This window comes from Epinephelus lanceolatus, chromosome 15 (assembly GCF_041903045.1).
Source record: "Epinephelus lanceolatus isolate andai-2023 chromosome 15, ASM4190304v1, whole genome shotgun sequence".
NCBI lineage: Eukaryota > Metazoa > Chordata > Actinopteri > Perciformes > Serranidae > Epinephelus > Epinephelus lanceolatus.
In genome coordinates, this window is record NC_135748.1 from 32,906,949 (window position 1) to 32,922,500 (window position 15,552).

At 42.2% G+C, this 15,552-nt stretch overlaps 1 protein-coding gene across 2 annotated transcripts in view; it reads left to right on the forward strand.

Annotated features, from left to right (window-relative positions):
• plekhh1 (pleckstrin homology domain containing, family H (with MyTH4 domain) member 1) overlaps positions 1 to 15,498 on the forward strand; it is a 57,445-nt gene extending 41,947 nt beyond the window's left edge. For both annotated transcript variants that reach the window (XM_033643482.2, XM_078175202.1), the window contains exons 19-30: positions 589 to 701; positions 3,468 to 3,644; positions 3,754 to 3,851; positions 3,979 to 4,156; positions 5,733 to 5,888; positions 6,382 to 6,479; positions 6,580 to 6,721; positions 7,991 to 8,133; positions 8,364 to 8,493; positions 10,328 to 10,411; positions 11,049 to 11,195; positions 13,047 to 15,498. In XM_033643482.2, coding sequence (XP_033499373.2) covers positions 589 to 701; positions 3,468 to 3,644; positions 3,754 to 3,851; positions 3,979 to 4,156; positions 5,733 to 5,888; positions 6,382 to 6,479; positions 6,580 to 6,721; positions 7,991 to 8,133; positions 8,364 to 8,493; positions 10,328 to 10,411; positions 11,049 to 11,195; positions 13,047 to 13,199 — 1,619 coding nt within the window. In that variant the 3' untranslated portion in view covers positions 13,200 to 15,498. The remainder of the gene's footprint in view (positions 1 to 588; positions 702 to 3,467; positions 3,645 to 3,753; positions 3,852 to 3,978; positions 4,157 to 5,732; positions 5,889 to 6,381; positions 6,480 to 6,579; positions 6,722 to 7,990; positions 8,134 to 8,363; positions 8,494 to 10,327; positions 10,412 to 11,048; positions 11,196 to 13,046) is intronic.
• Positions 15,499 to 15,552: the final 54 nt, after the last annotated feature.

Sequence of the window (15,552 nt, forward strand, 5' to 3'; positions counted from 1 at the left end):
TTTGCAAATTTTTGTTCATCCACATCCACTGTATTTCCTCTTTAGAGTCCTTGATCAATGAAAATTAAAACTAAAACTCCAGCTGCATGTATCATGTAGAGGTAAACACCAGTCAGGTCTGAGTTTTTTTTTTTAATTTGATGTTTCAGTCATGATATTCGAGGTGATAATCTAGGCACTGCTGGCCTTTTTGTAAGTATATTTTTTGTAGCCGACGCTCTTTGTGTGCCTTTTTTGCATCCAAACGGCTACAGCGGGCCGATTGGCGGGGTGTATTTGTTTGGGTGTTGAGTTCAATTATCAACAGTCTTTCTCCAGAGCGGCTGACTCCACCTATAAGGCTCGTAGAGTCCGTCTATAAGAGGATACAAATTTACTCAGTAGCATGCTACATGTTATTTTGATCCACTATGTATGACGGCCTTAATCCACACTGCAGACTGTGTTTACGACTGGAGCTGTGTGCGTAAATTCTTGTCAGCTGTTGAGTCGTTAGGGCTTTGAAACTCAATCTGTATGTTTGTCTGTGCATGCGTGTATTTGCGTGGGCTTGTGTGTGTACGTGTGTGTGTGTCCTTCTTTTCCCAGACTCTGCCTTGTGGAGGAGCGAGGCCTTGAGCTTCTGTAAGGAGGGTCTGCGCTCCCCTCTCACCACTCTGCCCTCTGAAGCTCTGCAGACTGAAGCTCTCAAGCTTTTCAAGGTCAGTCTCTCCACCTCCCACCCCTCTGTCTCTCTCTCTTGTTCTTCCACTTACTTTCATCCTTTTCTCCAAGTCCCTGTTTCCTTTTCTGTCCTGCTCTCGCTGTGAGGGTCTGTTCAAGGCATCAGCCGTCCTACTTCAGTATGCCCTCTACTCCTGGATGCGCGCCGCGGCCCTCTTCCCCTCCTTCCTCCTGCCTTTAAACCAGATCAAAGGCTCGAAGACGAGGGCCCCAGCTCATTAAAAGCGTGGAAGAGAGATAATGGCCTTGATTATCTGCTCTGATTGAGGCTAACCGTTCCTCTGCTTTACAGCCGGGGTGAAAGGCGCCCCTTTAAAGAGGAGACATGGGAGGTCAGGGCCTTCAGAGAGTGGCAGCAATGGATATGGAAGCCACAGGATGGGGGAGGAGAACTGGGATCAGAGCAGAATGGGGACCTTGTAGGAAGATGGCAGATCCTTTTCCTCTCTTTTCAACTCTGTGTGCCCACCCAGGAGCCCCCCCCCCCCCCACTCCCACTACAGTCGCTACACTACGGGGATTGAAAGTTGAATAGATCGGCTCTCTCTTTGACCAGCCAGCCTTAAAAAACAGTCCCAAACACACACAAAGAGACAGAGTGAATGGAAGTGACGCGCTTTTCAAGTCTATGCTCTACTTCATGCCTTTGAAGTATTAATGAATCTGACAAGACTGATGAAAACTGTTAAATTGGTTCTTTTGTCTTCGACTGTCCCGGCGGACAAGAACAAAGGTCACTTCAAAAAACACATTTGGGCTCTCAGTGACCTCATGCCATGTATTTATGTTGTTTATATTTCTTTTTATCTCAACATTATCACCTGGAGTCCTGGTTTTCCTTATTTTCTGTCACAAATATAATGTTTCAATGAAGGATGATTTTTACTCTGGCTACAGTATGAAATCATTGTGCGCAGTCTTTATATGTTCATCTGCTCCAGGCACGTTACTGCAAGTGTTAACATTACGTAGCTATGTGCTAACGTCGGGGAAACATGTAATCTTGGTTGCTGATGTTGTGAATTTCTTCCAGATTTCAGTTCATATTCCTGCTGGAACGTCTTTGGTAGTGATGCTCAGGTTTTTTAAAACCTGCAGCAAGCTGGCCAATTAGGAGAGCCAATCCATAGTGCGTAACCCACAGCATATATGTCAATCAGTCACCCAAACCGCCAGCTGAAAATTTTTTGGTAATGACCATCGCTAGTAACAACCTACTTGCTGTTAGCTTTATTGTGTGCCATTTCCAGTCATCAATATAAAATATGTGTTTTCTGTTTAACAAGTACAAATGTAGGAAGACAGCAGGTACCAGCCATCTTTTAAGTGGTTACATCCTAAGTATGATCTTGAGCACACAGCTGATGTCCTTCATGGTTTGTTTACGTGAGCACACAGCTGATTGGTACAGTGGTTTGTATACATGATGTAATGGAAGTGCTCATGTAACAAATTCAATGTGGACAGAAAGATGCTTGTTTGCTCTTAGGACATGGTTTTAGGCCTACATATTCTCAGAGGGAAATATTTTTACCAGAGAGATTTCAATATGTCTGACTTCAACAGACTTTCCTGATAACAGAGACCCTGAGTGCAGCAGCACTGATTATGAAGCTGCTTGCTGTTTGAGAGACAGATAACCTTTTTCCACCAACATACAACTGGTTCTGTTTCCCACACCTAATTTTAAACCATTTAGAGTATTTCAACCAAAAATAAATTGGTTTAGAACCCAAAAGTTGGTTCTCAGTTTGAACCAAAAAATAAGAGGTTTTTCTGGACCTAAAGTGCATCAAGATTTAACATCAGTGAGCATATTCTACAGGAAGTAAAGACAGGATTTAGAGGGCAACAATGAAGAAGTTGAGTGAGAACTCATCAATGAGTGTGCAGAGGTCTCATTAATAGTTGGTCCATGCTTGTTTTTTGGGTAAAAACAAATATCTGTCCTAACAGAACAAAAGTTTGCTGGTAATCAGTTCACTAGATAGCACCAAGGTTCCAGGGATCATGAACAGAACCAGTTCAAGAACCATCAAGAACCAGAGCTAATTTGGTGACTAAGGTGGAAGGTGGACTATTGTAAAATGTGAGTGAGTCTGTCCTGCATCTCTCTCTGTCTCTTCCCCTTTCTGTCTCATTGTGTCATACGGATTACTGTTAATTTATTATGCTGATCTGTTCTGTACGACATCTATTGCACGTCTGTCGTCCTGGAAGAGGGATCCCTCCTCAGTTGCTCTTCCTGAGGTTTCTACCGGGTTTTTTTCCCCCCATTAAAGGGTTTCTTTGGGGAGTTTTTCCTTGCTGTGAGGGTCCAAAGGACAGAGGGATGTCATATGCTGTAAAGCCCTGTGAGGCAAATTGTGATTTGTGATATTGGGCTTAATAAATAAAATTGATTGATTGGTTCTGTTCTGTAAGCCACCTAATGTCCTGCCTGGCCGAAACCAGTAATCTTTTCTCACAAGCTCACCTGGACCACCCGACCCGTGGGACATGAAGGTTATGGGTAGACTCGCTCATCACTAGTGTCTTATGGGTTTGTGTTTAACGATTAAAGCAGGTAAACATTTTCTAGTAGGTACCCAAACTATAAATATGAACTTGGAAAATGAGCATCTTTAGGTCCTCTTTAAGACACGTTTACATTTGGGGTCTCTGGTGTTTGCCTCCACCTGCTGGTTGTTCACTGTACGTAAGTGTCGCATGTAAAATATTAACAAGCCTCTCCTCCTCTGCAGTCCTGTCAGCTCTTCATCAACGTGCTGGTTGAGTCTCCATCTGTTGACTACCACACCTCGCTGGCCCAGAATGCTTTGCAAGTGTGCCTGACCCACCCGGAGCTGCAGAATGAAATGTACTGTCAGCTTATCAAGCAGACCAACCGTCGGACGCCACACAACTACTCCCTCACACAGGTCAGCCTGCTGCACACACTGGAGTGAGACAGTGATGCTGAATGTATTTGCATAAAAAAAGATCCTGTAAATTAAAGTTTTTTTCTCCCTTCTCCACCTCTTCCTGCAGTGCTGGCAGCTGTTGTCTCTCTGTGTGGCGCTGTTCCTTCCTCAGCAACATTTCCTGTGGTACCTGAGACAGTACCTGCAACGCAATGCTGACCCAAGGTGAGGTGCCTGAAGCCTGTAGCTGACCCCTGATCCCCTTTAGTGCCGCCTCCAAAGTAACTTAAACCACTTCTGAGGCAGTTTTTAATGTCTTATTTCCATCTCTATCTCTTTTGTCCCCACACAGGAGTGAGGTGGGGAAGTACGCGGTGTACTGTCAGAGGTCTGTGGAGCGAACGCTGCAGAATGGAGAGCGAGAGGCCAAACCTTCACGTATGGAGATCGTCTCCATCCTGCTGAGGAACCCCTACCACCACTCACTGCCATTCAGCATCCCGGTCCACTTCATGAACAACACCTACCAGGTAACACAAAATTACAACATACTGTCACAATTTTTAAGCCCAGTTCAGACCAATGATTTGCAACGAGACAAAACCGTTTTAGAAGGTTGCAGAGAAAAGTTGCAGCAGTGTGAATTGGTCAATCTGAGCTCAAGTCAAGCTGGCTGACGGTGTCACCTGCAACTCAGCTGGTCAAATCACCAGTGGCTGGTTTTAGAACGTAAAGCACGTCACCTGTTTCAACAGCCAATCAATATGGAAAAATATTTGTGTTTCCAGACAATTGCTCCTATTCTGTTTTCTGAAATATATAAAATGTTGAATTCCAAAAAGTAAATTGATCATATGAGCAGAATGTTCTTCATGGTGTTTGGAGCAGGCAGCCAGTGCACCCAATATGTGCTGTGTAACAGACTGTGGGCCAGAGGGAGCTTAATGTGACTGAAAGCAAGGCAAAGAAGTATGGCATGTGACTGAATGCACACTTCTACGCAGAGCTGCCTGTACGTAAAACAGCTCTGCCCCAAGTGTCTTATAACTGAACCAAATCCCACATCCACGACCAAATTAGTTTGAAGTTTGAGAAAAAGCAGCTATATCACCTGAATTTCAGTTCTTATTAAAAAAAATAGACTAAGAAATATGGGTGGAAAAATAATAGAATAATAATAATTCAATACGTCATAGGAAACAATAGTAGTATAGATAGCAGCATCCATCCATTTTCATGCACTTATCTGGGGCCAGGTCACAGGGTCAGCAGGCCAAGCAAAGCACCCCAGACGTCCCTCTCCAGCTCCTCCTGAGGGACCCCAAGGTGTTCCAGATGAGATATGTAATACCTCCAGTGTGTCCTTCATCAGTATCACAAATATCCAGCTATTTGTACTCAGATGTCAAATCACTTTTACTCTGAAAAATCAACAGAGAAGTCTGGAAAAGTATGGAATTTTGTAACGGAAAATGTGTAGGTACGCTGCTCATAAGATCAGCTTGCACATCACTCACTTTTAGCAGCAGATTTCCCTTAAGCCAGAGCAGTTGTATATATTTTGCCCATATGGAAGGAAAGTAACAGCAGCATCAGTTTACACCTGCAGATGTGGAGGACACGTCGATGTTTCCACCTACGGGCAAATAAAGCAACAGCTGCTTCAGTATTTAGTATCACCTGCAGTGTGAGGGTGCCAATACAGAGAGATCTGGCAACAACAACAAAAAATGTTTTTGCCAGAATGCAGTGCAATGCCATCTGGGAAGCCACCGGCCAATCAAATATGTGCCATGTGAAGGCTGTATTTATTAGTGTTTACTTTGAGACAATAAAAACTGCCACTGTGATAACTTGCCAGAGTCGCAAAATCCTGTCTCATAAAGATTTTGGCACTGATAAGCCTTCAAACTCATGGATCTTTTACTCAAACTGGACTTCCTGGAATATTTTATCATCTCAGTGGTACCTTAAACAACTTCCTCTTACAGCTGCAGCATTCAGTACATCTGCAGTTGTAATCTGCTGCTATTACTTTTCTTCAAAAGGTGGTTTCCAGTTCTTCCCATCAGTAAGAGTGAAACGTGTCCTTGTTTTCTCCTGCAGGTGGTGGGTTTCGACGGCTCCACCACAGTTGAAGAGTTCCTCAACACGCTGAACCAGAGGATCTGCGTGAGGAAACCTCAGCTGTCTGGGTTTGCCCTCTTCACTGATGATCCATCTGGCAAAGACCTGGAGCACTGCCTGCAGCCGTCTGCCAAGGTAAGAGCGCGGGTCAGTGAACATAAGTGGGTGGAAGAAACCCTTCGCACACCACTGAGGCTTCTGTGGTGTATTTATTCAAATCATTTATCTCCTGTTACTTAATATTTTAGAGGAGCAGTGGTGGGTAGTCAAAGATTGTTTTGACAAATTAGGGCTGTCCAAACTTTTTTTGTGACTTTTTGATTTTTAAATGTAGTCATATGCCAGCGTACCGAACTCTTACTCTGTAATTTAATTCCACTCAATCATGATAAAAGCAGTGCCTTGACTCCACATTCACTCTGGTTACTGAAACTGTTCCACTGTGTTTAACCAGCTCACCAGAGACAGTGAATAGAGTGCATTTATAACTCTGGCTCGTACAGTGGAGTTTTGGACAGATTGATGTCTCTCTCTGAAGATGGAGCTGCTGCCACCTGCTGACAGAACCAGAAATAAAGTAAAAGCTTCCACATGTGTGACTGAGACTGACTTGTTGGTCTGTTTGCAGATCTGTGATGTTATTTCCAAGTGGGAGCAGGCCCTGAAGGAGCTGCATCCTGGGAAAAATGAGGGGACACGGATTGTGCGTCTGACATATAAGAACAGGTGGGACTTGGGAAGTGTCAGGTTCAAAGTGTATAAAATTCCAGCCTCTACCAGGAAAACAAGTTTCATGACAAGGGTTTCTTCATGTGTGCATGCACAGGTTGTGTTTCAGATCTCAGGTGAAAGGAGAGACAGAGCGGGAGCGCCTCCTGCTGGCGTACCAGGTGAATGATGAGGTTCAGCAAGGCCACTTCCCGGTGAACAAAGAGCTGGCTCTTGAGGTGGCTGCCCTCATGGCACAGGTCTGTAAACCAGGGCTATAATCATCAATTCATTTTCACTGGGGAGGGGAGGACCATTTTCCATCTACGCTTTCTGTGACCCAACCCTCCAGGGGGTTCTACGGGGGAATTCCCCCAAGGAGAAATATTTGGAAACTCAACAGCTACACTGAACATTTAAAAGCATTTTGAAACAATTTTCTTAGAATCGTAGATCAATTTTAAATAATTAAGAGCCTCACAGGAAAAGTGCAGACACTGTGATTTTTTTTATGACCTTTTTATGACATACTACCAGTTTATAAAACCTATTACAGTCGATGGTGATATAACCCACAACACTCATATTACATTCTAGTGTTTCATTTTTTAATGTAATTTAAAAGTAATGAAATAGAGAAACAGTACAGTGATTGACATTGATTGTACCCACAACAGTGGCTGATTCTGCTGGGGTACAGCAACACCACTTAAACTGAAGACACACCAGTGCTGCTGCGGTGTGGCGCATCATGTGACACATGTCAAGTGTGGCCCCTAGCACACACTGAATGCATTGCGCTGCAGCTCATCAACAGATGACCAGGCTATGTTATGACTACTTTTAATGAAAGATCTGTACTTCCTCCACCTCTGCGTTAGCTTAAAACCATGTGTGAACAGCCCCTAATCAAACTTTATTTTTCACCTAAAGAGCCGATCCCCAGAGCTATGACTTGCCAGACAACATCTTTTGGCTATTGTCCTTATAATGACGGGACTGTGGGTCATTTAGCTCAGGGTATTTCTTGACCTCAAAAATGAGTCTCTCCTCATCCATTCTTTGTCACACATGAGACACAGCAGCTGCAGAGTTCTCTTTATACATCAATGGTGAGGAGAGGAGTCGAGCTGCTCTAGGAGCAGAGAAAAAGAGCTGCTACAGGAGCCAGTATGTATGACAGTGGCATGAAGTGCCTTGGGGTAGTGCATCCCGGAGCGCCAACGCACATCTAGCCACCACTGGTGTGAGGTTGTACATTGAAAATAAAAGGGGCGTATTTTTTGATGCGCGGCATTCACACCTGTTGTGTTTTGGCCTTTAGACAAACACACACAGAACTGCAGTACACCCTAATACTACAATTTCTTTAGTTTATTTGTAATTATGATTAACTTTCTGATTTACCATAGCAATTCCTTATGGGACTAAAAAGACTTGTAATTTGATTTATGAAAACAGAATTTCTGTGTTTTAAAACAATCTTTCTCCTTCTACCCCTCTCTCTTATTTCATTTTTCTTCTTCCAGGTTGAACACGGTGACTTGGAGAGACCAGCGGCCTCGTCTCCTCCCAGCTCTCCTCAGCCCAAGTCTCAGCTGATCCTCCTGCAGGCCTTAGAGCGCTTCTACCCCAAACGCTACAAACAGGACTGCAGCTCAGAGCAGCTCAGGTAAAACAAACACTGCTGTTGTCCAAATGACGTATTTATGATAGAACCAGAGAACCTGAAGTCCTCACGCAGACTTGTTTAATGTATTTTGCAATATGCTGTTGCAAAAATAACACAAACACTGTAGAGGGACTTTGTAATAAATTGATCAGACATAAACACTGCAGGATGTTCTTGTTTGATATAGATGAGATTTAAACTCTTACAAACGTTGATTTTTCTTCCTCCAGGGATCTTACTGAGCGTCTGGCCACTAAGTGGTCTATGCTACGTGGGTGCAGTGCACCCGAGTGTGTGAGAATATACCTGACTGTGGCTCGGAAATGGCCCCTGTTTGGAGCCAAACTCTTTAGTGCCAAGGTAAGAAAAGAAAGTCCACTTCTCTCTTTGTTTTGTGTTCAGTGTTGAACTCTGTATTGCTGTGTTTACACAAAGAAGTTCCTGGTCATTTTTGTTGTGGGACGACTTTTTTAGGACCTCTAAAGTTTCGTCAGCCCATTGATGTCACTATTTCCACAGAGGTCTAAAGACCAGTGAAGATTAGGCAGATTAGTCATTGCTGACGTATGAAAAAGCAACATGACGTGGGTTGCTGGTAGTCACAGGGGTAAACACACTGCAGCCTGCAGTTCAGTGTGCCGCATGTTTCATCTAAAAACACATTGAAAAACAAATAAAAACTCAGGTTGTGTCTCACTGTGACGACATGTACTGTTGCGTAGTACCTCATTTACTCCTGCACACTGTATGTATAAATGAATGAAATGCAGAGAAGGAATTTGAAACTAACAGTATTGTCTCCATAAATCATCTGTTGACTGTTTGATGGTTATTGGTTATTGGTTATCGTTTGATAATCATATAATGATGTAAAACCATGTAAAACTAAACCAAAGTATCATGACTGGGTTTGAAATAGGTATCATTGAAAGGCTCAGTTGTTCACAACCAACGATGGTTGCTTTGTGAAAAACAATTTGAGAACAACTTTTCTCAACAATCAGTTGCAAGGATTTCAAGGGTGTCACCATCTACAACCCATAATATCATGAAAACATTCAGAGAATCTCTGCACATCAGGAGCAAGGCTGAAAACCAGTATTGAATGGCTGTGACCTTAACCCCCTCAGACTGCACCGCATTAAAGACTGACTTGATTGTTGAGAGGATATTGCTACAAGGGCTCAAGAGCATTTTGGAAAACCATTGTTAGTAAACAATTTATTGCTGCATCTACAAATTCAAGTTAAGACTCTACCATGCAAAGCGCTGACAAAGTGGAAAAGTGTGCTGTGGTCTGATGTGTCAACATTTCAAATTGTTTTAAGAGATCATTGACGTCCTGCCCTACGTATTAAACAGGAAAAGAACCATCCAGATTGTTACCAGCTCAAAGTTCAAAGCTTCTGTGATGTGTGTTAGTGCCAGTGGCATCATGGGTCTTCAATGCTGAAAGGCACATACAGGTTTTGTTGCAACATATGCTGCCATCCAGACAACGTCTTTTCAGGGATGTCCCTGCTTATTCCAACAGCACAATGCCAACCCACATTCTGCACCTGTAACAACAGCGTGGCTTCTTAGTGAAAGAGTGCAGGTACTAGATTGGTCTGCCTGCAGTCCAGACCTAACTCCCATTGGAAATGTGGAACATATTATGAAGCACCAAATACAATGACAACTGAAGTTGTGTATCATGCAAGAATCGGAAAGAATTTCACTCCCAAAACTTCAACAATTAGTGTCCTCAGTTCCCAAACGCTCACTGAGTACTTACACAGTGCAAGACATTTCCCTGTCCCAACTTTTTTGGAACATGTTGCAGGCGTCAGATTCAGAATGAGTGTATTTTTTATCATACAACACTACAGCTTGTATGTAGTGCCTCTGGGCTGCATTCAATTAAATATAGGTCAAAAAGGATTTACAAATAATTGCAATCTGGTTTTATTGACGTTTCACACAACGTCCCAATTTTTTTTTGGAATTGGGGTTGTAGAAAACAAGCATCCGAATCGTCTTAGGTAAAATTCCACTTTTCATCTGGCTTGACCCCTAACATGCCTCATCCATCAAGCTTTTAAGCACAGGTTGGACCAGTTTAAGATGAAGAAGACCCTGAGAGGAAGCTGTAATGTTTACTAGGATCTATAACACCTGTAACATGACCTGTCTTTGTTTCCCCTGTCCACAGCCTGTCCCCCCCTCTCCTGTTGAGCAGAGCCAGGTGTGGCTGGCAGTCAATGAAGATGGATTGTGTGTGCTAGACTATACAATGGTGAGTTTCACACAGATACTTCAATCCACACTGTCTCTTTCCTTTGTTGTTGCATAAAGCGAGGAAAAAGAGAATCATGTTTATTTAGAATATTTTAGAATTTACATTTTCTTCACTTTATAGCTCAAAAAGTGAGATTCCTCTTTACGACTGTGGCTCTCAGCTGCCGGGGCCACAGCTGCAGAACTTTGTTGACCCACTGGTCTGGAATGATTTTTTATTCTGTGGTGTCTGAAACACCAGAAATCCACAGGAAAATAAAATGGCCAGCCTCCGATTCAACATCCTTGACCCTGACACACAGCCATCCCAACATGTAAACAATGTTAGCATGAACTCTGTAATTTTCAGCAGCCCATGTAGATCCATTTCATTCTTGGTCTGGCGGGCAGCGCTGCTCATGCACTTTCATGAAAGCCAGAGAGAAAAACAAAGTGCAAATCACATGAAGTCGCTGGAAGTTATGTCACGCTTCTTCACACTCAATTTGCCCTTCAAAAAGAAAAAAAAGGCAGAAAAACAGAAATAATTTCCCAAAAGAATTCTACGCTCTATTTTAGGAGCAGCAATGAAGTCTGAACATGCTCCCTGTTTATATCTCTGCACATTTCACACTGGCAATGCTTTCATTCTTCAGCACACACTGCTCACATACTCCTACCAGTCTGTGATTACCTTTGGTGGCTGCCGTGACGATTTTATGGTGGTCACGAGCCAGCAGAGGGAGCCTGGCGTCGGAAAGAAGAGTGTGGAGAAGTTGGTCTTTGTGATGGCCAAACCAAAGGTAAGTGTCACTGAGTACATCTGCACATATGGTCAGTCTGAGTGATTGAGATGTTTCCACTTTGCCACAACATGTGAGCTTGTCACCGAACAATTTGTCAGATGATCCGCATCAGGATATTCTCGTAGCAATTTTGTAATTCAGCTCTGACAAGGAGGAAGGAGACAAAAATCTCTCACAATATTGTCACACTTTAATGCTCAGAGTATTAAAGACAAGGGTTAGTTGTTCTCTTGGTATATATTGGCTCTGTGCTTCCCCTTTGTACATCTCACATGCCTTTGTTCTCAAGATAAGGGCTCGTCAGGATCTTGTAAAGACATTCAGGTTGGCAGCAATGCCTTGGTTTAGACAATCAGGTCAGTGTTGATTTAGTTAAAGGTTACACTGTACTGGGTCCAGCAGGATCAAACTTAAGGGTAGTTAACATGATTACATCAGTCAGTGGTTACATGTACAGGATGCAGCGTGATCAAACAATTCACAACCAGGTACACTTGTTGCTAAGGAGTAGGTGGAAATGTTCAGGAGTAGCTTAACTAATTTGAATAAACAAAAATACCGTTGACCCCAGAATCAGAAATACATAATATTCCTCTCACCTGTAGTGATATTTATCAATCTATATTGTTTTGCTGTGAGTTGCTGAGTGTTAAAGATATCCACCATAAAGACATCTGCCTCTTCGTCTTACAATATAATGGAACTAGATGGCACTCGGCTTGGGGTGCTCAAAAAAATTGAGCATAGCATTAGTTCAGGTAGGACATGATGTCAAGCTCAGCTCACATCTCAGCTACATCAGCTCATCTCAAACACCCCAGTCAACTAATGGAGCAGCTGATTGATGGAAGGGAGTCAGCTGATAGATCACGTGATTCCTTTCTATGCAACCAATTGGCAAACTCATTCAGAGCACCCTATATAAACTGTTCTGGCCTGCCTACTGTTGCTGCTTCCTCTGCAAGCTGCTTTGCAACCTGCCTCCACCCCAGCTCCTCCTTTTCATGCTGTGTCTGACTCATCAGTGTCATCTCTGTTTGTCATTGACGCTGCTCTGTTTTGTTCCCGTGGGGTCTTTGCTGCTACGCTCTTCCATGTAGGCGCATGGAAGGGCGGCGAGGTTTGCTCTCTCTGCTTCAGGCTTTCCTCATTTGCATGTGGAAGGGCGGAGAGGTGTGCTCTTAAAATATGTTTTTTTAATTTGAGGGTGAACTGTCCATTTTAAAAATATTTAAGGAAAAGCAGCAAATCTTCATATTTGTGAAGCTGTTTTATAAGAAAAATGAATTTAACCAACAGTAACATTGAAAGTTTAATTAAATTAAATTTAAATTAATAGTGTAAAATAACACCCAGTTTTAAACAGACATGACAGGTGGTGTTGATGGAGGGATGGCTGAGTTCATGTGATGTGCTGTGAGGGAGCAAGGTCAGGAAACGCTGATGTAGACCACCCGCAGCTGAGGCGTACAGGAAGTGTGGGTAAATGGACTGAATGTTGAAGGCACTGAAGTCATATAAAGGAGCTCTGAAGATAAGAGAGGAAACGGTGAGCCCTGACTTATATTTACCTGTTTCTCCATCCCCTCACCACCCAGAGCTGATGGAGAAAACAGGTTCTCTGTTTTTCTCAGTGGAGCTTTAACACAGTCATATAACAACTGTGGGCGAAGCTAATAAGAGAAACTCCATTCTTGATAACAGATCATTTGGGCGTCTCAAGTTTCTCCCGTCTTCTGTGAGCTGCTGTGGTCCTTCAGCTCCCTGGAACCAAATGAAACATCATATCTTAGTGTTAAAACCATTAATCCCTCATTCTGATGTGATCTGTTGTTGCTCTTGTCGCAGATACTGGAGCTGACGCTGCTCATGGCCAGCTACATTAACCACTGGAACCCCAGCCTTCCACCTGCCTCACACCAGCCGCTCGGTCACTGGGACGTTGACAGCAGGCACTTCCCCGCCATGAACTACACCACCAAGGGCCCCACACTACTGTGAATTGTGCAAGCAACAGAGACTGTTTGACTACAGGGAGGCTTGATGACGACAGTTACCTTTAGTCCGCATTCATATGGAGTGCGTTGAGTTGCATGTGCGGGTTTTACATTCTAACAGACCAGGTAGATTATTTTTTCATTTTTGTAATGAAGATTTAGATTTAGAAATGTCAGGATCAGTCTGGTTAGACTATTTATTTCTACAACAAAAGAGTGTTTCAACTCTGCTTTATTTAGATGTAACATTTGGGATCATGTTTGAAATACATAAGTGGACTGAGGACACATTTCCACTCGCAGTGTGATGCTTTTAGTTGCCGGCTGCCGCTTATTCTGACCTTCATGTTTCCAGTCGTTTAGACCTCAGACTCTTCTCTGTCGTGAGGTGTTGCCTTCTGAGAGCTGGTTTGACTGGAATACAGTGTTGTGTGTCACTGTGTATTGACCATGAATGATCACTCGTACTTGACAATGAACTATAGTTTAAATACATTCATAGAGGTACTGTGCAATTAGAAAGGGACTGATACAGCTTGTGATACTTAAGTTTCATAGTTTTAAGATAAACTACATCTAATATTACTTAATTATTTTCATTATAGATAAACCTAATGATAATTGCATGGTCCATAAAATGGCAGAAAACAGAAACCCAAGTTGACATTGTTGTTTTAACCAACAGTGCAAAACCCAAAGATTTTAAAGTCCCCCTCCAGACACATTTTAAAGTTTGTAAAAATGATGACACCAATATTTTGTTTAACATGGTTTTCCCTCATAATAGTTTAAAAAACTAAAAAGGGTCTGTTTGCAGATCTACTCCTTCTCTCTCATTGAGAAATTCTGGATCTGGCTGTTGCCTGATACTATTCTTTCTCACACCTTCAGCTCAAACCATTGTGTTGCCTCGCCCAAAATATATCATTTAATAATTAAATTAATATCATAAACATGTGGGCGACTAGTCGACTAATGGCTCCAAATGACGACTATTGGTTAATTAGGAAAGTTTTTAGTTGGGGGCAGCCCTAGTTTTAGCATTAGAGAAAACATTTGAGAGATTCAGCCATATATGTTTGAGCCTGTGGGACACACCAAAACGACTGTCGGCTGTTGGTCAGTGTTGGGCCATCAGTGAGCGTCTGTCGCCCTAGTCTTTGCGTCGGCCCCTGTTGGCTTTTTTCAGCAAATGCAGCACCTTGATTCAGCGTCGGAGACAGCACAGTCCGTTGGTCAATAAAGTCTCTCTGATTGGCAGTTCAGCTCAGTGCACGAGAAGAGAAACAGGAAGTGAGGAAAGTAAACAATCACCTAAAGTCAAGAGGGAGTGAAATCAGAACAAACTTGTTACATACGGTTAAATTATTTTTCTTTAGCAGAAATGTTTCGTAAAGGTTTGTGTTATCAGCACATGGTAAATATGCTTTGTCAAAAACAGATTTGTGAGTGGAGGGGGACTTAAAGTTTAATATCACAGAATCTTTAAAAAATAATCACTGGGTTGTGCTTAAAAAATACTTATATAATGAATCAGTTGTCAAAATAGTTGCAGATTGATTTTCTTTCTGTCAACTAATCAGTTAATCAACTAATCGATTCAACTTGAGCCTAATACGATTATTAGATAGGATACTTTTTCCCCCGAAGAAATTAAGGTCATATTAAAGGAACCTTTCGTAATCCTTTCCTATTGTTTCTAATGAGAAAAAGTTAATATTTAGCTCACTTATTTATCGTAAAACAGGCCAAATAAAAGTGATGTATTGCTGATGAAACATTACTGAGGTACACAATGACACAGTGGGATATGACAGGTGTGTTACAGTGATATACTGTATGAATGAAGCATCTGTGAACGTTTAGCAGTGTAACGTGTTCATGTGTTCATTTTTCTGATAGTCCTCTAATAACATAAGACATACTGTACAGCATAATAATAATCAGGTCACTCAGTGTTTTAATAATCAACAAACAAAAGGAGAGGAAAAAATAAAACAATATAAAAAACAGCTACCAAAATATTTTGATGACTTGAACTGTTCTGGATCAAACCACTGTCTTGTGTCCATATTAGTTATTTATTTTATTTCCAACAATGTTTTTTGGCTTTTGCTTAAAAAAGGTAACGTTTTCCACAACTCTCACATTTATTTTGGAAAACTTACAGTTTCCTTTATGTAGCAGAGTAATTTAAGAGCAGAGTATGTTTGGTTACTGTTTCTGGACTAGAATGTGTTACAGATGTTTGAAAGGTGGTGTCTTTTTGTTTGTGTGTGTGACAATAAAATAAAGGGTACGGTCCTCGTCTACTTGTGTGTTTCCTTGACAAGTTTTGGAGATATTGTCTGTCGATA